General features: G+C 36.1%; 2 protein-coding genes across 2 annotated transcripts in view; both read right to left on the bottom strand.

Moving 5' to 3' along the window:
• Positions 1–2,300, bottom strand: part of LOC114240201 (lysosomal proton-coupled steroid conjugate and bile acid symporter SLC46A3) — a 28,683-nt gene extending 26,383 nt beyond the window's left edge. Inside the window, exon 1 of the mRNA XM_089737002.1 lies at positions 1,395–2,300. Coding sequence (XP_089593128.1) covers positions 1,395–2,174 — 780 coding nt within the window. The 5' untranslated portion in view covers positions 2,175–2,300. The remainder of the gene's footprint in view (positions 1–1,394) is intronic.
• A 2,099-nt stretch (positions 2,301–4,399) lies between these two features.
• On the bottom strand, positions 4,400–20,743 carry LOC114240091 (lysosomal proton-coupled steroid conjugate and bile acid symporter SLC46A3). Its single transcript, XM_028170523.2, has 8 exons — positions 20,588–20,743; positions 19,501–20,405; positions 16,390–16,540; positions 14,522–14,623; positions 13,729–13,866; positions 12,830–12,913; positions 12,284–12,440; positions 4,400–10,771 (listed from the first exon to the last, which is right to left on the bottom strand). Exons 2-8 carry the CDS (start codon positions 20,296–20,298, stop codon positions 10,633–10,635), a joined length of 1,569 nt encoding a protein of 522 aa, XP_028026324.2. The 5' UTR covers positions 20,299–20,405; positions 20,588–20,743; the 3' UTR covers positions 4,400–10,632.
• Positions 20,744–22,424: the final 1,681 nt, after the last annotated feature.

Raw genomic sequence — 22,424 nt, 5'->3', positions numbered from 1 at the left:
ATGACGTTCTCTCTGGTAACTTCCATCCAAGTGCTGGGGTTCGCCAAGGTTGCATTGTATCGCCGCTCTTATTCAATGCGTACACAGAGATCATAATGCGCATCACTTTGGAGGACTGGACAGATTGTGTAGCAATTGGGGGGTATAGGATTGCAAACTTGCGATACACAGATGATATATATACCACTTTGTTTGCAACTAATGCGCAATGCTTGGGGCAGTTGCTGTCGAGGATGGAACGTGTGAGCCTTGAGTTTGGATTGAGAATTAACCGCAGTAAGACCAAGGTGATGATTGTCGATCACGCTAAGAATAACTCGCCGGACGTGACTCAAACAGCGGGTTGCGACGTAGTCCAGTCCTACATACATCTTGGGGCTTTAATCTCAAATAATGGCGGATGCGTGGACGAAATCAAAAGGTGCATGGCTGTCACGAGGTCGGCGATGGACGGGCTGAGTATGGAGAAATAGAAACATAACCAAAACCACAAAGATCAGGCTCGTTAGAACACCAATATTCTCAATATTTCTATACGCTGCTGAGATGTGGATCGTTCGAGACGTGGAAAGGAAGAAAATAGACGCTCTGGAAATGTGGTACTGGAGAAGAATGCTTGGAGTTTCGTGGACCGACTTTCGCACAAATATCTCGATACTTCAGGAACTCGGCATTAAGCAGCGTCTATTTGCTATAGTACAGTCTCGAATGGTAGATTTCTTTGGACACGTTTCGCGACGAGATGGCCGGTCCATAGAACGCCTCGTTATACAGGGAAGGGTTAATGGTACAAGACCGCGCGGGAGGTCATAAATGCGGTGGACCGACCAAATTAAAACTGCAGTGGGAAGTCCCCTAAATGAGTGCAGTTGAATGGCCTCAAGCAGGGAGAAATGGCGGGACATCGTGAGATGCATCAAGTCTGCCCCTTCTAACACTACATGACGATCACGACCACCCTGTCAAGAGTGACACGATTGAGAAGAAGAAGAAGCATAAGTTTTGTGGGTTGATTCTTATCACACCATGCTATTCATTGATCGTGGAATTCGTTCGTCAACACGTGTAAAGTACGAATTAAAAATCTGAAATTTGTCTGTGGTATTCGAATACTGGCATATTCTCTTTGCTCGATACTAGTAATTGGGTGTCTTATATTTAGGCCACAACTTTGATTGGACGAATGGACCAACCCACATAACCTTATAAGCGTGTCACCATTAGTCAACCATTATGCACTTTCCAAACTTACCTTGTTTGTAAAAATAAAATTAATTGTTTCAGTCAGAATTTGATATGACCATTCATATTTTTGTGTCAAATGATCTGTTTTACGATATCGAAGTCAATTTGGCAAATTTTAAAATAAAACAAATACAAATGCATGTACTTACATTCACAGAAGGCTTGTAGACATCTTTTAATCTGTACTTTATGTACCACAGATTCACTAGATGAAGTATAGTAGAAATCGTGTAAACTGTTAAATATCCGAAATTCTTCAATACAACACCCGATGTACTCAATCCAATAGGTATACCAACGCATGTGAAAAAATTCACTAAGCCAAGCCGATGCGTCCGATTTTCGTTTGTAGTAACATTACTTATGTAAATAAATAGGATTAGGAACATGCCGCTCCAACCACCACAGATCGCTGGAAAGAATGCGTCGAAAAAAAGAAGAACTTCTACAGGTATATCAAAGAAGATCACATTTATAATGTTACTAAGGCATTGAAGTATCTCGCCGACTACGGGCACCATCATTGGCACTACCCTTCGTCCAGTTTTATCGCACCAGCTGCCGATAAATGGTAATATTACACACGGTAACAGAGATTGTAGGACGCTTCTCCAAGCTAGGCGATCTGCTAGATACTGTTGCACTTGTTTCTCGTAGAAAGTCACGTTTTGTGAATTTTGAAGCCGAATCGCGTCGCATATTGCACTGTCGATTTTGAGACTAACGCGACAAGTTTTTTCCAAGCTTAGCGTCTGCGTTGTGACAGCTGCAAATACACTAGAAGACAATGCAATAAATGCTACGGGTTCCACTGTTATAATATTCTTCAATTCATTAAAACGTTCAACCACAGTCTTCCTTTTGAATTTACCGTTTTTCGAATTCAGTGGTTTGATCTCTGGATCCTCTTCTGTTTGTTGTCCAGCCATTGCTGCTAGATTTACGTTCTTCGAAAAAAAGTAGTAATTTAAAGTAATGCACACAGTCACTTGTTCTTGATATGAATGCGATAGTGCCTTATATCGTAATACATAGATAATTGATAGTATTGTGTGGCCAATGATAACTAAGGACCATAAAATATAAATACTACAATGTAATTCGTTGTCTAGATCAAATACATATAACCTACTTGCTCAATAAAGATCGTTCTGTTTTGATTGGATATGTTAATCAGTCACATTTAATTCACTTGATAAATAATTCCAAATTTGATAAAGTTCATTTATAATTCTGAAACGCAATGTTTGTTATTGTGCTTGAAACGTCAGGTAACTACGAAGGATAGGGCGGGTTTTTCCCATCAGCATGGTTCTGATCTGCTGACGCACTGCCTTTATACGTGGTGGCCCTTTATAGAGCTACCGTATAGGGGGTCTATTGCTGCGTCATTTGAGTCACCTTCTTCAAAGTGACTTGCCTATTGGTAGGGACGCCGCCCTGGAATCGCTATACTTCCATATCCGGAGAACGACATCCGCGTCCCATCTAAAGTCCTAATTTTGGCGATCCGTATTAGCGCCTGGCCAATCTGACGAGAGCACGGTTTCGGGCAGTACTTGCGCCGTATTGGAACTGAGCCGGTAGCAAAGTGCTATATCACTGTGGATGCAAATTGGTGTCACGATCATGATCTACATCGCATGGGCCTCTTTCTGGGCGCCGTGTTCTCGTTATTCAAATCGACGCTGTTTTGAAAAAGATGACAATATATTGTTCTGAAGATGCTTTCTGAAAAAGCTACCGAATTTGTTTTTTTTGCTTAGATGGGTGGACGAGCTCACAGCCCACCTGGTGTTAAGTTGTTACTGGAGCCCATAGATACCTACAACGTAAATGTGCCACCCACCTTGATATATAAGTTCTAAGGTCTCAGTATAGTTACAACGGCTGCCCCACCCTTCAAGCCGAAACGCATTACTGCTTCACGGCAGAAATAGGCGGGGTGGTGGTACCTACCCGTGCGGACTCATAAGAGGTCCTACCATCAGTGAAACCGAGTGACCGCACTCCGCGGCTATTGCCTTAATAATCTTTAGAAATTGCACGAGTCATTTTTCCACCATTCGAGTATAAGCATTTCCAAAAAAATATTCATTCGGTTTGCTTGAAAATATAATTTGAATTGTGAAGGACATGCAAACCTCATAATCGCATGCTCGTAACATGATTTTTGTTCATTGATAATTTAGCGTTCTTTATAACTACTTTATTGAATGCGATCAGATATTCTAAATTATATGGGCCTAATTTTATGGTATTATCATCGATGATACGGATAAATAGCCTTAGAGATACAACTAATCTTTATATCTTTGTGGCTTAAACAATTTTTTTTAAATAAGTTGACATACTTTACCAAGTAGCTTTGTGATGTTGAATAGGTATGTTTTTTTTTTTTTTTGCTTAGATGAGTGGACGAGCTCACAGCCCACCTGGTGTTAAGTGGTTACTGGAGCCCATAGACATCTACAACGTAAACGTAAAACGTAAATTTTCTCACTTTGATATAGGTGGGGTAATACCTAAATTGATTTAGAGGAAATACCTGGGCATTTAAGTGTAGTAAGGCATGCGTCTCGAGTACAATATAGCATTAGTATGTACTTGCAATAAGATATGTACTTTAAAAAAATATTATGTGTTATGGGTGAGAATTTCCTTTCGCATATGTCTTTTGTAAGAGATGGTAGAACAGTGTGTGTGTGTGTGTGTGTGTGCGTTTGCGTGTGCGTGTGCGCGTGTGTGTGTGTGTGTGCGCGTGTGTGTGTGTGTGTGTGTGTGTGCGTGTGTGTGTGTGTGTGTGTGTGTGTGTGTGTGTGTGTGTATTGATCGTAAAGAGGGTCACAATCTAGAACAACTGATGGTGACAGGAAAGGTAGATGGTAAACGTCCCAGAGGACGCAGTCCCACGACATGGCCGGACCAAATACGATCTTCTCTAAGCATCAACTTCCACAATGCCCTTCATGAAGCTGAGGATCGCAGCAGATGGAGGGAAATTGTACGAGAGAAACTGATGCAGCGGGGGAGTCACGACCCTCAGTAACGAGGAAAACGACGTGAGGAGGAGTACCGTGTGGCTGTATTATAAGATTATCTGTGATAGTTACCAAATTATACGTGGACACATTTTTGTAATAAAAATTAAATATCCAGATAACAATATATGTTTTTATTTCATATAATCTCCTTATAAGTAACACAATAATATCTGCTGACGTCACAATTAGTAAGCATAAGATATACAATACTACATATCATTATTTAATCAAACATACAGTACTCCATTCATTGTTTGTTTGCTTGCTCTCTATGCGTTCTTAAGTCATTCATCCGACTGTGATAAAACTTGATACAGCTATTGCTACACAGTATGTGGTGCCCGAGAAGTTACCAGAAACCGATGTTTTTCAACCAATTAGCGTTAATCACCGCGAAACGGACTTTTTTTTCTTACCTAAGCTGATAGATAGCCTTGAGAGGTTATGCGTGACCTAACAAATAGGTAAGATCACGGGGCTCAAACCTGACGATGTTAGTAACACTAATCCCAGCAAGAGAAGTGCTTCGCAGAATCTACCACCGAATTGGAAACGCGACCCACTGAGAAGATCCAACTATTATTTATTAAAGTATCGGGATATACTGGTCATTAGTTATCATAAATCTAATCCAAATAAATTGTATTAAAACCGGTGTAAGGTGGGTAATGAATAGATTGCTATTAATCAAACGAGTGTACCGTTGAAGATATATTGTACGACGGGGGTTGTTGATACACATTATTGTATATCTGGTACTATTATTTTAATAAAATGACCATAGCTGGTATCAAGAAGAAACAAAGTCATATCTGTTATTTTAAACTAGCTGACTCGGCAGACTTCGTAGTGCCTCAATCGATAAACAAAAGACCTAAACTTTTGTATAAAATAAAATAAAAACATACAAAAGGAATCCGTCCCACGGGGGACACATCAAAGGGAAAACAAAATTGTTATTTTTATTTAATTCCGAGCATTTTCATATTTATCTTTACCTTTTAAAACTTTTCTGGACTTCCACAAATAATTCAAGACCAAAATTAGCCCAATCGGTTCAGCCGTTCTCGAGTTTTAGCGAGACTAACGAACAGCAATTCATTTTTATATACCTATATATACCTATATAGTTAGATTAGTTTCATAATCGCAGAACAGATTTCACTACTATAAAACTTATCGAGACTATTGAAATAGCTCATGGATACTAATAAATGGCATTTAATATTAATACGTAAACTTATCAAATGGAAAAGTACAGACTAAGGCTAAAACTAAAAGCAGTTGATCTCTACCACTGACAACATGCAAAAGGAAATTGATTGAAGAATTGCCAACACATGGAAGAGGTATTGGTCCCTTAGTGAAGTTATGAAGGAAAAAGAGATGTCCATAAAAGATAAAAGAAAAATCTTTAACTCATGCATCCTACCCTGTTTGACGTACGGTTGCCAGACATGGGCGTTAACCGAAAAATTAATAAATAAAATACAGGTATGTCAGAACAGCATAGAAAGAAGTGTCACTGGTGTCAAGAGAAGAGACAAAGTAAGATTGTCGGAAATAAAAAGACTTACTAAATTTAAAAACGCAATCCAAATAAGTAGAACGCTGAAGTGGAGATGGACAGGACATATCTTAAGAGAGAAATACGAGAAATGGACGAAAATAATTACAGAGTGGTACCCACGGGATGGCTGTAGAAAAAAAGGAAGACAGCCAAAACGTTGGGAAGATGAAATAAAGAGTGTAGCCGGCCCGCATTGGAGTCGAATGGCCAAAAATCGAGAATATTGGCAATCTTTAGAGGAGGCCTTTGTCGAGAGACAAGCTGTTTTTTAAAACCACACCGAACGCCGAACGGAATAATTAATTATAAGTTGCACTTAAATTTAATTTATTATTAAGTAATGTATTAAGTTAGTAAAACAGCAATAAAGGCTTATTATTATTATATACAAAAGCTTAGGTCTTTTATTTATCCATTGAGGCACCACGAAGTCTGCCGGGTCAGCTAGTAATAAATAATAATATAATATTTGAATAGTTTTTTCGGTGCACTGTTATATTGCAAAATCTTATCGCTATTCAGTTTGGTTAAACTTATAAGCAATAAGCGTTACAGGTTTTTATCAACGCTTAAAGATTGTATCTTAGTCCACTAGTCGGATACAGTTATTAGGATATACACAGGATTAGATTACTCGGGTTTTCACCTTTTATTTTTCATTGGAACGAACCTAATATTGTTATTTTATATTTACTAGAGGTTTTTTTTTTTTTATTGCCTTTGTAGGCAGACGGGCATACGGCCCACCTGATGGTGAGTGGTTACCGTCGCCCATGGACTTCAGCAATGCCAGGGGCAGAGCCAAGCCTCTGCTTACTTTTTTTTTTTTATTTCCCGTAGTAGTCGAAATTCGACTATAATTAATTGGAATTGTAAGTTTGTACACCATTATGATTGTAATTTATACTTCTATAATCACAAATTTCGCCAAGACTACACTATAAATAATAGTAACAAAGACAAATAATATTTAATCTATTCTCAATTTGACAACAGACGTCAAGAACAAAAGCTTGACAATAAATAGTATGCATGCGTGTGTGCGTCAAATACATGGTACGTAGTTGTGTAATGTTTTCTTTATCGATTTAATGTATCTTTAATGCATTATTTTTAAAAAATATTAGCATTGTGCACTTCTTCTCTATATTCTCTATAAGTGTGGAAAATTTCATACTCCTCCGTCCGCGCAATTTTCGTAAAAAGGGATACAAAGTTTTTGCTTCACGTATTAATATATAGATACAGTGATAAAAACCAAAGAATACGAGTATGTATACGCGTTTAGTAACTGTGAAAAGTGTGTCACTATAGACTTTATCTCCAACTCTTTCACGGATAATTCAGGTCACGCTAATCTATACATATATTTTATCCGTATCTTTCTAATTTTAATATCTTTTCGTTATCGACATAAGTGAATAAATACTAAAAATTAAAAAATGAACTTTTTTACTGATTGTTGTGAATATATCATAGATAGGGTTACATGCTTACCCGCTGAGTTTGTTTCGCCGGTTCTTCTCAGGACTGTGGTTTTTTTTGGAACCGGTGGTAGAGTTAACATTGTTATTTATATTTTGACATTCAACAAGTATGTTATACTGACATCTAAGTTGAAATAAATGATTTTGAATTTGAATTTGAATTTTGCTTAATTTTAAAAATGAAGCCTAAACACAATCCTAATGCGATTGTATGGTTATTTATGCATTCTAAACAATATTAATACCAACATGGAGCTAATGCGTTCTGAAATAAAGAAGACCGTTAACTAAATTCAATTTGTATAGGAACAAATCAGATTAGCAAAACTCGTCGAAATATAGACAAAGAATTTTTAAAAGCCTAAAAGCCTGAACAACAAAATTCATTTCTTATTTATGACTAATGAGTCGGATTGGGAATGAAATTTTAAGCAATGTTAATACATAACCCCAGGAATGACCTGATTTTAAAAATGAAATTTAGATAAATTAACTTTTCTGCCGTTCATTAGTTATACAAATTAATATTGGATAAAACTATTATGGCTTTAACAAGAAAACTGTATTTTTACGATCACAGGCATTGTCAATTGATTTTGTTAATTGAACAGCTTGAAAATCGGAAAAGGGAAAGCGTTTGGCACCGTTCCTAAATTCAAAGTAAACTTTGTCTATATTAGATAATAGTGTATCTATTAAATTTCTGACAAGAAAGTATTGTTCTATGGGATTTGGGTTGATTGTTACATTATTTACTTCGGTTTTCGCAAGTCATTGACATAACTAAAACTACTTTTGCAGTTTTATATCGCTTTTAATAATTCAATTTTACTATATCCGTAGTTTCGTGGTTGCAGACAATTGAAGTGTTGTCCTTTGACAGCTAAGAGGGCTATATGGCTAAATAGACATCTGAAGTACTTTCTAAAAGCATCAGTAAAATTATCAGATTTGTTAATGAGCTGGCAGTGCTAGAAAGGAGCGAAAAATGATCGATTTTTATATCCCACGAACGAGTAAACGAGATTACAGCCCACCTGTTGTTAATTGCTCATCTTCTTCTATATCGTTCCCTCACTACTGAGGATCGCGACCACATGCGTTTCGGTCTGAAGGGTAGAGCAGCCGTTGTAACTATACCGAGACCTTAGAACTTATATCTCAAGGTGGGTGGTGCATTTACGTTGTAGATGTCTATGGGCTCCAGTAACCACTTAACACCAGGTGGGCTGTGAGTTCGTCCATCCATCTAAGCAATAAAAAAAATGTGACGTTCTTTTTTTTTTTCTTTTTTTTTTATTGCTTAGGTGGGTTCTTCCTCTGTGTTCGATCATGGGTGGCACGGACCGCATGGTACAGACTCCCACCAAGTGCTTCTCTTACTAGATCTGACCATCTAGTTGGTGTTCTGCCCACAGCGCGTTTGCCCTCTATGCGATTCGCAATTATGATGAGCTTCTCTAATTCATGTCTGGGAGACCGCATGATGTGTCCGAAGAAGCTCATAGCACGTTTCCGGCAGATGGAAGAGAGCCCTTTTCGTATGTTTAGCTCCCTTAGAAGCTAACTAACTTAACTAACTACTGTTTACAACAAATATCGGGTCAATTATATACGCTCACCTTATTAAATGAAGTTGAAGTCTCATTTACATCGCATATTTATTATCTGCTGTCGAGTCCTAAAAACGCCTTAAACGATCCATATTTTTTTCTTAAATAACTAAACAGGAGGCTTTATTATAAAAATAATAACAAGATTATATCGATAGCTTAGTCATAGTATGAAAAATTATATATTTATTTCGTATAAATTTGTAATAATATTCTAAATATATAAAAAAAAAAATTACACCCTATGAAGGGTTTCTCAATTAAGAAAAACAAGGTTCACACTTTCACAAAGTTTTTTCTATCGCTGCATGTGTTTGTGTGTGCACTGTGTGCGAGAGAGATGGCGAGATTCATTCTCAGTGTATACTCATCTCTACTTCCTTCTAAGTAATCGATTTAATTTATATTCATAATTGCAATTTAGTTATTTCGAGTCGTATGATAAAACAGAAAATTCATTAAAAACAACAAAAATGTGTTAAAACATTAAAATGATCCTTAAAAAAAGTTAAGAATTTAATTAAATAAATATTTAACAAATTTACATTGTTTTTCGATTCAATGAAAACAAAATTTAGTTTATTTTGGCCACAGTCTTAATCTGTTTAATAATTACCAGTAAAGTTTTAATTAAAACTTATAAAATTTCGACGTCTGAGACTTTTTTGCTTAAATATGATGGGCGGTTTTAAAATTAGTTCTAAGCTGTGAAATAACTCATGAACACGCTAGATGCTGCACACGCATATCTTGGAAAATAAATACCATTCTATAAAACAAATTACCATCGCCTTTATATATAGGTAAATGAAAAAAATAGGAAACCATTCTATCTCAGATTACCTTCATGTGTACTTGACTATAAAAGAACTGTGAAGATATCATAATAAGTAGTAGATAGGTAGAACTATGATATAATATTTGTGGCTCACTTCTTATCTTTCTCTAATAAACAGAGTTAGAAAGGGATGAGTGATCCCTCAAGTTTCACATAGCTTTTTTTGTTCTTCAAGTAGAGATTAAGTGGAAATTGCATAATCTGGCTAAAAAAATTACGACTGTGATACAAAGTATCCGTTTTTTCCGCTCTGTTGCGTTAAAAAAAACACAAGTTGCCCTAAGCGGATTAATTAATATTAGCCACGTAGGATAGCTCACTTTTAATGAATTTTAAATATTCTGAGAAATACAGACTTAGCACAAACCGTTGATGATCTTACATCTGTCGTCTCTTTTCTCCCTTTTTATAAAATTTTAAACGCTCAGCTGGTCGCACGGCTACCGGACAAGCTGGCACGAGATTCCAAAATTTAAACCCCAAAATAGAACAAGTTGTATTGATATTGCCATTAATATTGCCAGTTGTTAATGAAATTATCGAAAACGGGATAACGTTATAAGAAGAAGAAGAAGATATAGTAAAGAAGAAACTAAGCCACGATGACGTTACAGAACCTGTTTTTACCATTGATGCAACGCAGCGAAGCGATCTATGAAATATATTACAAACTTTTAAGGACTTCGAATATTGAAATTATCTCAGTTATTGTTTTGTTTTATACTCATTTGTAACTTTTGTCGAATTAATTATTAATTATTAAATCGTATCAGTCAAAATCCAATTGAAACAATTAAAATAATTACGCATTCATCTTAAATGATTTGTCATCGTGCTATAGACGAACATTGTTTTCTGGAATATTCGATAGTTCAGATTTATTTTCAATATCTATCGCTTCTTTTTTCTCTTCAGCTTCGAGAGCTCTCTTTCTTGGACTCTTCTTTCCTCTTCTGTGTTGTATATAGAAGAAGCTGGACACAAAAAAAGAGGAATATAAATTTTTGAACCAAATAACATGACTAATTTTATCTATTATATTTTTATATTTGCGATGACGTTCTGTATGATCAAACTATGTAAAATTCAAATAATGTGAAGTAATCTATGACTTTACAGTATTATTGTTTTGATTGCACTAAATATAAATCCTGAATATGAACTTCGTTCTCATAGATTTCCCTAGAGAACAATTCGAAGAGTCTCGTACCTAGCGGGTACCAGTACACCTTAGCAGATATTTCCATGATGTTGATTGACGTCGCAAAATAGAGGACACGGCACGCATATACGTAAAGTAATTCATCTGATTCTCTTCATTCGATCTTCTTCATAATGCATTCATTCATCAACTGAACCAATTTCTCATGTTCCTTTTGGAATATTATTTTTGGAAACAAGTTTAGGGTCAGTAAATATTTAATATAAGTTAATTCAGAAGAAGATTATTAAATAAATAAAAAAAATTACTTCAAGAGTCACGTCAATTAAACTCAGTCAGTTAGTAGGTAGATTAGGTAGTATTAATGTTGAACTTTTGACGGACGGACGGAGATGAAGAACATATGAAGGAATAGAGTCGCATCAGAGCGACAAAATAAAAATAAACTGAATTAATTGGTCACACTACGTGAAAAAACTAATAAGAAAGAAATAAATCTGAATGTAGAACCTGCTATTGCTTTTTTGAAGTCGGTTAACCTTTGGTACAAATTTGTTTCAAACGTTTTTCGTATATATGTGGGCAGTAAATGCTTTACAAATTGTATCGTACATACGATTGATAATTTACATAATATATTCTATGTTTATAAAGTTTCTACGCAAGCAAGAGGCATCTACGAAATTTATCCATTCAATATAACTAATTTACGCCTTATTGTTCAGCGCGGTGGATCAAAAATCGTTAATTATGTTTTTGTAAATGAGATTAGGGTCGACGTGTTTTGAATTCTCTTTGATATACTTGTTATGATTCAATTTAGCTCCATTCATGATTTATAACACGGTTCTGGAATCTTCCAGATTTCATCTTCGTAGAGAGAGAAAGGTTCACGTGCGTCAATTGGTTTTCAAATAGAAGACGCTTTAATTCAAGTTAAACATTAATTTTATGAATTTGATTCATTAATAAATAAAACAGCTGTTAATTAAACTGTGTTCTCTATACTCTATCTATAAGTTACAATATATTGTAACTATAAAATAATTCATTATGAAAAAGAAATAAATGATCCAAATGAAAAAAAATCCCATTTGATTTTCCCGTAGTCACCGTCGCTTCGGGGCATTGACATTACTAGAGATAATAATCAACTATTGCCCAAAATTATTAATTAATTTAGAATCCCTTTGAAATCACGACATTTCAATACATTTTTGAAACGCCGAGAACGGAATTTCACTCTGTATATTTGGTAACAGCCTAAAATAGCATTGTGAAAACCCGTACTAAGGGATTTTTTATTTTTTAAAGTCATACTTACGTGAGGATCATTGAGGGAGGTATAGTAATGATAGCACTGGTCAAGAAGACAGCTCCAGAGAAGACATTTAATGTTACCATGTACAGCCACGAGTAGAACGGTAGGAAGATCAGCGATGCCATAGTCTCAGTCAGAGAAAATATTGAATTCACTTTTGCTGGAATGCGACAAACAACTTTAATTTATAACATATTTAAGACACGACTATTTAAGCTATCAGAAACTCTGCATAAAATATTGTTTATGCGGCATCATTAAAGAAAGAATATGCGCAACGAAAGCACGCAATGGAACGTTAACTTGTAGCATTTGATCAAAATAGTTTTCTTTTATCGGAATGAAGAATTAAAACTTCCCATTTGAATAGGAAACTTCAAAATTCGAAATTTAAAAAGAAATTCTAAATTCAAAATTTTTAGAATCAATTCCATCAACGTACATTTGGATGGCGTTCAAGTCACAAAATAAATTAGGTTTGATACATCAAGCGATACTCATAGCGAAGGCTTTTGACCAGTAAATAAATTCACAACAATCTGGGCTCACCTATTTCTTGTTTTTCCACTATTTTTGATGCAATCGACCTAAGAGATGTAAATGTCGTTGCGTTCAATATTTCAGCTACCGGAACTGAAAAGTGTTATCGGATTGTTAGTTGTTCGAAACTTACGATGCACTTACTAGAGTTTGAGCCAGGGGGGCTGCTGAATGAACAAATATATTCAGATACTGTATCTCTACCACAAAGTTTCCAAACTAGAGCTTTGAATACCATGATTGTATCAGTGTTACCTATGTTAACAATGTTACCTTACTGGATGTAGGACCTCTTGTGAGTCCGTACGGGTAGGTACTACCACCCTGCCTATTTCTGCCGTGAAGCAGTAATGCGTTTGAGTTAGAAGGGTGGGGCAGCTGGTCTACTATACTGAGACCTCAGAACTCATATCTCAGGGTAGATGTCTATGGGCTCCGATAACTAATTAACAACAAGTGGGATGCGAGCTCGTCCACTCATAATTGAAAAAAAAAATGTGATTGACTTAAAATTTTACTACTCAAAGGCATGCACGTTCTGGAATATATGAGCTTCGGTAACAGCTTAACGTCATTTGCCTCATCTGCTCATCATCATCATCAACCTTTATCTGCCCACTGCTGAACGTAGGCCTTCGCCAATGCCTTCCACAGAATGCGATCCTCCGCATAATAAATCAACTCAACATCATTAAAAAAGATCATGATCATTATGTTATATTAAAACTGAACACTATCAAACTTCATTGTTTTCTAGGTTACTTGGTTTTTAGATTCTCTATAATGCAGTTATGCTTGATGTTATTTTCTTCAAAAACATTTTTACATCCTAATGGATTTTTGAAATATATTTTTGTTTAAAAAAAATAATACGACAGAAAAAGTAACATTATTATAGAAAAACTTACTTAAATACATTTCAATATCGCTTTGAATGAACGCAGTCCAGATAGATCCAACGAACTTGCTGATGACAGAGATTAGACAGAGCAACGAATCATCGATCTGTAGCCGCTTACTTAGCACCGTTATGGAGAACATAGCACCTGAAAATAAATAAAGTTTACTTGTGATTACATATACTTTAGCTTCTCTTGTAGGAATTTTTGAATGACAAGCTCATTGTCTATGCTTAGTAATTACTAAATTTCCAGAATAACAACTTGAATAAAATTGGTACTATCCGACTGAAATATCCATGTCTAAATTACACTAGAAGGCATGCTTAAACACCCAACATGAAAATTTGAGGTGAAGCAGTTACACATGACGTTATTCAACCCTAAAAACTGGAAGATATGTTAAATTTGCTACAGACGGAGACTTAGAATTTAATTAGTGATCGCAATAGGCCAACCATAGAGGATATTCAACTACCCTCTAACAAAAACTCGTTTCTTCTCTAAGAGAGCGTATCCTAAAAGGCTGAGGCTTTTATTACTGGTGGTAGGACCTCTTGTAGGTCCGCATAGGTAGGTACCACTACCCACCCTATTTCTGCCGTGAAGCAGTAATGCGTTTCGGCTGGAAGGATGGGGCAGCCGTTGTAACTATACTGATACCTTAAAAGTTATATCTCAAGGTGGGTGGAGCATTTACGTTGTAAATGTCTATGGGCTCCAGTAACCACTTAACACCGGGTGGGCTGAGAGCCCCACCCAGTCCACCCATTTAAGCAATAAATCAAATCTGATGCCTTACCGAAAGAATGTAAGATAATGGAATAGCTGATATAGAGACTGAATTTGACCATGTCCCAATTCAAGCGGTTCCTTACGAATAGATAGAAGACTCCATGCTCCGCTGGAAAAAACAACAACATGACTTAATTACAATAGTTTATACGCTTTTAGATAACAAGACAAGTGGATTCAGTGCTGGCACTTCTGAACACTCACGATAAAATTTCATATCTCTTAAAGAAGGCTGAACACATTTTAATATCTACGCACACTCCACCTGCGACCTTTTGAATCAATGATATTAGGTGAAGTCGTCGTGGCGTAAAGGATAAGACGTCCAGTGCATTCGTATGTAGCGATGCACCGGTGTTCGAATCCCGCAGGTGGGTACCAATTGTTCTAATGAAATACATACTTAACAAATGTTCACGATTGACTTCCACGGTGAAGGAATAGCATCGTGTAATAAAAATCAAACCCGCAAAAATTATAATTTGCGTAATTACTGGTGGTAGGACCTCTTGTGAGTCTGCACGGGTAGGTACCACCTCCCTGCCTATTTCAGCCGTGAAGCAGTAATGCGTTTCGGTTTGAAGGGTGGGGCAGCCGTTGTAATTGTACCTTAGAACTTGTATCTCAAGGTGCGTGGCGCATTTACGTTGTAAATGTCTATGGGCTCCAGTAACCACTTAACACCAGGTGGGTTGTGAGCTCGTCCACTCATCTAAGCAATAAAAAAAAAGGCATACTATGTAATTTTCATAAAAAAAAAAAGGCATACTATGTAATTTTCTGAATACATATTTTACATTAAAATAATATCGGAGTCTTTGAATAAATGTACAAATTAAATTCTAGTGTACATTTAGATCAACTGTACCTCTAAAATATACGGTACCAATACGTATACATACCACATCAACTACAAAAGTATACAACTACAAGATGTATTTTTAAATTGAATCACTTATTGCCTGTATATTATAAAATGTCATCAAAGTTAAATTATATTAAACAATGCCACCGGAATCAAGGGATATAATCTTTTTCACTTTTTTATAAAAGCAAATAAAAAGTAATTTTCAATGGAACTATAACATTAAAAAAATGTTTCGTCACAGCTTTAATGTTATTCTTTAAAAGGTGCGAGTGCGTCGGGCTTATTGGAAACCATCAGTCACTTTATAGTTCTTATAATTTTACTTTTTTTTTTGTAATGAAAGGTTACGGTTCCAATTAAAAAGGTTTTGAAGATGACGATTAAGGAGAATATAACGTTCATAGTGATCGTTATATATTTGAATGCGTTTCCAGCGAATTAATCGCGGAAAGATACGATTCAATAAAAAAACATTTCGAAAACACTACAAAAGGTAAGCTTCACATTTTTGAAGTGAAACTTCTTTAAGCACGTTGAGAGTAAAATTTAACTCGCGACAGATTCGTTACGGCTAGAGAGAAAAGATACAATTTAAAAAGAGCGAGAGTGAGAAAATAGATAGGGCGTCTCGCGAACCACTCGACCGTGGAGAGAGGGAGAAAGGAAGCTAGGTCGTTTCTCTTATACACATTCTGCTTACTAGATGGCTTGTTATTAGTTTCTCATTGCTCCTGTAGATGACAGTAACATTTATTAACTATCTTATTATTTTTTTAATGAAGGACAAAAAAATATTTATTTTTATATAATTTAAAATATATATAAATGGTGAAGAGGTCGTTTTTCTATACACAGCATTCCCTAATACATCCCAAATTTGATTAAGGGTGAAAAATGAAGAAAACCACAATAGTACAACAACGCTAATTTCACTTCTTTCACGTGCACCAAGTTGCACGCGCATCATTTCTTTAACTTAACAAAGATACTTAACAAAGGATACGTACATGAAGTTGGTCCGAATAAAATGAAAACACAGAACAAGGTGAGGAGAACTTTCATCCTTAAATTTGATTCCCGTTTCTTGAATGCCACCATAGCTGTGTCTGTTACGTGCGATATGTCCAGGACAGCAACTTTCTTGCTGTCTCGCTCTATCTGTAAAACATTAAGCATCAATTTTCGCAGCAAACCAATATGGTAAATTAATAGTTATTTTAAAGTTAAATGCCTCTACTGGTATATCATTTAGCTCTAGGGTAGTTGCTGGCCATACAATGATTTGTATGTAATTCCTGCAATTAATCACAGCCAGGACCATAGGTACGCAATGTTTATTGTTTTGTCACCAATTATGAGATATATGAACTCTGTTTAAACGAGTAATATAATTTTATTGTAGTCTATAGAATACACGTTGACATTGGCGAGTATTAAGGACTCTGCTAACTTATCTCTAGATTACGAAAATTATAAAACCAAAAACTGTTCATTCAATTCATATTTGCGTAGTGTTTCTTTTTTCAAATTAATTTGGAAATAACCAATGCTGATTTCGTTATTTGATCGTGTATTAACAACGTGATTATGTTTGGCTTAAGATAAGCTTCAACTCATTTTGTAGCCACCTGTATTTTAAAATATTTAGTGGTAGCAGATATAATTTTTTTTTAGATCCGGAACCACCTGATGTCAGCGTCGGAACGGTACTTCGATAAGGCTATGTGTCATCCGCCGCTGACTCCCCGACTCCTGCCCACGCAACAATCAGCCACCGTCGACGCCCTGGACACGTTCCTACGGAGCCATCAGATCCTATAGCTTTTGCATTAGATGCCTTCAGTTGTAGGAGCAAACTTAGGGACTCTGGTTACCGTACTCGTCGATCTCGACTAGTACGGTTACGGCAAAGAGTTCGATGTGCAACCTAACCCACACATCAGCCCGCTGAGTTTCTCGCCGGATTTTCTCAGCGGGTCGCGATTCCGATCCGGTGGTAGATTATTCGCGAAGAAGTTACCTATTAGTCGTTAGGTCTCCTTTGATGATGATACTCGAAGGGCCTATGACCAGTAACCTTTCCTTAAAAAAATATTTTTATTTGCACAGGCTTAGAATTTGCTCATAATTTGGAATTTTTGCTTTTTGCACAAAAAAAGCAGATGTCAGTATCAGGATAGGCCAAAAGAAATATTTTATAATTTTTTTTTAATAATTCAATTATTTTGTTTATTCAGTCTACATTACTTATCATCATTATTAGAACATAGCTGATATTTACTTTATCACTGTTTACAAATATTTGAAGTTTATTTAAGATTTTTTCATCTGAAAGATGATTGATGTAAGCACTCTAACGAGTTTACGGTCACTTCGTTTGTCCTCCACAACTTTACTACGCTAATATTATTTTAAACTACGTTATGGTCTGTTGATTTTATAATGTTTTGAATCACTACAATAACACGTTATGGTGCCACCACTGTCATGGACTTTGGATATGTGTAGCGTGTATATCTATAATAATACACATACACCAAAATATTGTAAACTATGTTTCACAGTCTCAGCAAGACTTTTACGATGCACTTACTTATTTTAACAAGTTATTTGATGTTGTTTTCGTTCGATTTACGAGCTCACAGACCACTTGGTGTTAAGTGGTAACTGGAACCCATAGACATCCACAAAGTAAATGCGCCACCCACCTTGATATATAAGTTATAAGGTCTCAAGTATAGTTACAACGGCTGCCCCACCCTTCAAACAGAAACGCATTACTGCTTCACGGCAGAAATAGGTAGGGCGGTGGTACCCACCCGCGCGGACTCACAACAGGTCCTTCCAACAGTAACAAGTACCTCCAGAAAATCTCAGAAGAGACACAGTAGGTTGTGTCTCAGGGTTAAAATGCTCGTCGAACTCTTTGCATAAGACAAGTTTAGACGTACACTCATACTGTCTGCACCATTACCCAGTACGGCGACGGATCAGTGCGGAGAGGGAAGAGCTATTCCTCTCTCGTTCCGCCGCGTCCTTCTGCGAGATAGTGAGCTCGCAGAAGTCGAGCATCACCCTCCAGTGTGCTTAATGTAAGTTTTTTTAACGTTCTAGATAGCGTAAAAGTTACCTGAAATTTGTATGCAGATGGAACAGTGCCCTTAGCGGCAGACATAGGCAAACGTTCCAACTCCATATAAATTTGACTTAACTTTTACGCTATCGAGAAAGTTAAAAAACTCGCACTAAGCACACAGGTCGCGTCGCTGCCGTTCATCGTAGCTACGACGGTCGTCAGGACCTCAGCTATGATATGTCTAGGTAGGTAGCTCCGCAGTGTCCTTCTCATCGCGTGTCTACTTTGTACTTGCGGTTTGTCTAATTTGTCACGTTTTTTCTTTATTGTATGTTAAACCCATTTTTAAGCTAAGAAGTATAACGGCTCATAACTTTAATAAATTATGATGCTTTTTTATATACATATTATATTAAGTTTTTGAGGGACTTGCGACATTTCATAATTAAGTATCAATAACAATGGCGAAGAATGTATGCCAACGAATGATAATAATCCTGTTGTTTAATCAAAATTATCTGGGTATTACAAACACTCTGCTGAATAACTACTTACTATATTACGATAGTCGCTATCAGCAAACAAGTGTTGCAAAAGAAGTCGATATACGCGTGTAAGTAATTCAAAGTTTTTACTGGCAAAGTAAAGAAAGTCCAGCCAGAAATTCAGCATGTAGTCAGCAGCAAACTTTAGCCTGTTGGCATCCAAATCTTGCTGTCAATGCTTAAGCATGACAGCATTTTCTTCTTATCTCAAAAATGCTGTCAATGCTTAAGCATGACAGCATTTTTTTCTTTTATATTATAATTAATTTTCAATACAAAAAAGGAATGAACTTTGATCACAAATAATATTAATAAAAATATTATTATAGTTAAACAATCTCTAGGATGTACTGTTAAGATCCACTAAATGGAGTATGACATATGAGCTATATAAGAAATATATGGTTTATTGCAAAATTAAAATGTAGAGTGATATCTGTAATTTTTTTTGCTTGTTATTAATACTTATTTTAAATAAGATGTAAACTTAAACTTACCGGAGGCAAGCCTTTTTCTTGTAGCAGAATATCAGGTTCCTTCAAAACTACGGTCCCATAAATCAGGACAACAGTAAACATGATGCTAGTTGTCGAAAATATGCCATAGTAACCCATTCTTTGTAGTAAAATTCCACTTAGCCCAAGACCTATTGGCAGACCACATGTAAAGCAAAAGTTCACAACTCCAACTCTAAAAGTGCGGGTTTCTTCTGAAGTTATGTCACTGATATAGCTGAATACACCAAGAAACATCGTCACCCAGCCACCAGTTATGGCTGGGAATAAGGTCTCTAAGAACACTGTGACTTCTACTGGGATTTCATAGAAAAAATAAACATTGATTATATTATTGATGGAAGTTAAAATTTCACCGTAAATCGGTAATAGTATGCACAATTTTCGCTTTCCAGTCCGATCGCTCCAAGCTCCCAGAAATATAATTATGATGCACGGTAACACGGTTTGTAAGACGCTCTTCCAGATGTCGATGCTAGATATCAATCTTTGCACTTCTTTTTCATATTCCGAGTAATTGGTGCTTGTTTTTTTTATTAATGCATCACATACTGTGTCGTTGAACTGTAGACTGACTCTACAGGCTTTGTCCAAATTAAAATTGCCCATAGCAAATCTTGATATCACACTCGGTATAATGAGTCCGGCTAACAGAGGCTCCACGGTTATGTTGTCTTTTATATAACTCAATTTCTCTGCAAATGTTTTAATTTGATTTTGAGCTTCATCTTTGTTCAAAGGACGCTCCTCGATAACATGTTTCTGTTTGTTTTCATCCATTTTTCCGTTTTCACTGGATAATATAACATCAAGCTAAGTCCATTGTTTGTAAATAGCCACGACCGGTCCTCACTGTTGTATTGTTTGGTTTGACATCATGTCTGCGCCTGCAAACGATACAGTGATTGAATTTATTGTGTTCCTAGCCGACGTATTTGTTTGATATCAATTATGGCTTGATAACGACGGTCGCGTACAATAGCAATTGATAAAAGGGCTTTTGTTCTGCCTCTAGTGAGATTAACGTGGCTTAAACTGGGGAATGACAATTGCAGTTGACTTAGCTCACCTTCACGTTTCCATTGTCTGCCCATCGGCGGTTGGACATAAACTGAAACCGGCCAAATTAGTCTGCCAATTTAAATAGTGCAGCCTCATATTATGTTGTGGACCGGTCTTATTTGCTCGCGTGTTCGTGGTTTTAGTTACTTACACAGTGGCTCGATCTGGGTAATTCCTATTGATATATATGATGATGTAAGCTAATATTTGAATATTTGGTAAAGAAGTTATTGCTTAGGCGAAAAAAAAAAAAAAACAAACAATGGACTTCCATATATTTTGATAACAGTCCGCTAATTGCAAATCAAATTATACTAACAACAATCGGTGACATGTAAAACATATTTTACTTTAGGATCAGGATATTAATGATATTCAAATATTAAATGAGCCTCAATTTCAATGTTATCAATTAACTTTGTTTTTTTAAATTAATTAATTTATTACATTTAATTGTACACAAAGAATTATCTGGAATGACTTGTATTTTTTTGTTGTTTTTATTACTTAGACTGGTGAACGTAGCCCTGATGGACGTTACCACTGTGTTGGTGTTCAAATCCCGCGGTCCCGCAATCCCGCAGAACTAATTTTTGTAAATTGAATTAGGTACTTAACACATAGTCACGACTGACTCTCATCATGAAGGAATAACAATCTATATGTAAAAAAATGATTTGCTGTTCGTTAGTCTCGCTAAAACTCGAGAGCTGTTGGATCGATTTGGCTAATTTTGGTCTTGAATTATTTGTGGAAGTCCAGAGAAGGCTTAAAAGGTAAAGATAAATATGAAAATGCTCGGGATTAAATAAAAATAACAATTTTGTTTTCCCTTTGATGTGTCCCCCGTCGGATGGTTTCCTTTTGGTTAAGTTTATTTTATACATATCTTTAAGTCTTTTATTTGTCAATTGAGGCACTACGAAGTCTGTCGGGTCAGCTAGTATGTACTAAAATTGAAACCCGGAACAAATATATTTGCGTAATTCATTTTTTACTGGTGGTAGGGCGTCATGTGAGTCCGCACGGGTCCCACCCTTAAATCCGAAGCGCATTGCTACTTTACGATAGATTTCTATCGTAAAGTATCGGGGTGGTGGTACTTACCCGCGCTGGCTCACAAGTTGCCTTACCACCAGTAAATTGATTTTATTGATGATACTTTCGTTAATGAATTAATTTCTACGGGTCAAAATTTTATTTTAGTAACTTTTTTTGTCTTGGAATACTAATATCTACTAAAAGCCTTTAGGCTTGATCACGATCGCACTTCTCCAAAATGAGTCTACTAGTTCTCTTATACAATGAGTAACGGAAATTTCGAATAGACGTTTGAGATGACGTGGGTTACATACCCATATCCTTTGATATCAGCTAGACTATTACATATTAGATTCCATAAGTTATGATCGTTCGGTTTGATAAAATATAGATATACCTATATTTTGTATTATTATTTGGGGTATTAGGCTTAGACAGGAATCCTATTTAGATTACAAACACGAGATTCAATTAATAGCCACATAATACTACGTGTGCATTCATCATATAGATTGACTGATTAACTTGAAACAACTGGTTTCCTCGACTCGACAATTTGCGTGGACATCAATAAACTGTAATTAGACGCACGGAAACGTCATGGTACGTTGAACGATAAAAATGTCGCGAAAAATATATACAATTTGGCTGGAAAATTGCAATAAATTTTCGATAATTTTCAGTGTGGCGTTCATTGTGTTGATTCCGTCACGTGCGTTTTAAAAAACTTAGCCTCTAATTGATAAAGCGCTTAAACTATTGAAGCAATACCAGTAAACAATGAGCTATCTGAGGAATTTTTC

This window comes from Bombyx mandarina, chromosome 22 (assembly GCF_030267445.1).
Source record: "Bombyx mandarina strain Sakado chromosome 22, ASM3026744v2".
Classification (NCBI taxonomy): Eukaryota; Metazoa; Arthropoda; class Insecta; order Lepidoptera; family Bombycidae; genus Bombyx; species Bombyx mandarina.
This window is presented reverse-complemented; position numbering and strand designations above follow the sequence as displayed.

Coding starts and splice junctions, on each gene's coding strand:
- LOC114240091 (XM_028170523.2), bottom strand. CDS start 20,298: ATGGATGAAAACAAACAGAAACATGTTATCGAGGAGCGTCCTTTGAAC. Junction 16,541..19,500: donor AAGAAAAAGGCTTGCCTCCG/GTAAGTTTAAGT, acceptor AATGTTTTACAG/ATAGAGCGAGACAGCAAGAA. Junction 12,441..12,829: donor AGTGGAAAAACAAGAAATAG/GTGAGCCCAGAT, acceptor GTCGCATTCCAG/CAAAAGTGAATTCAATATTT.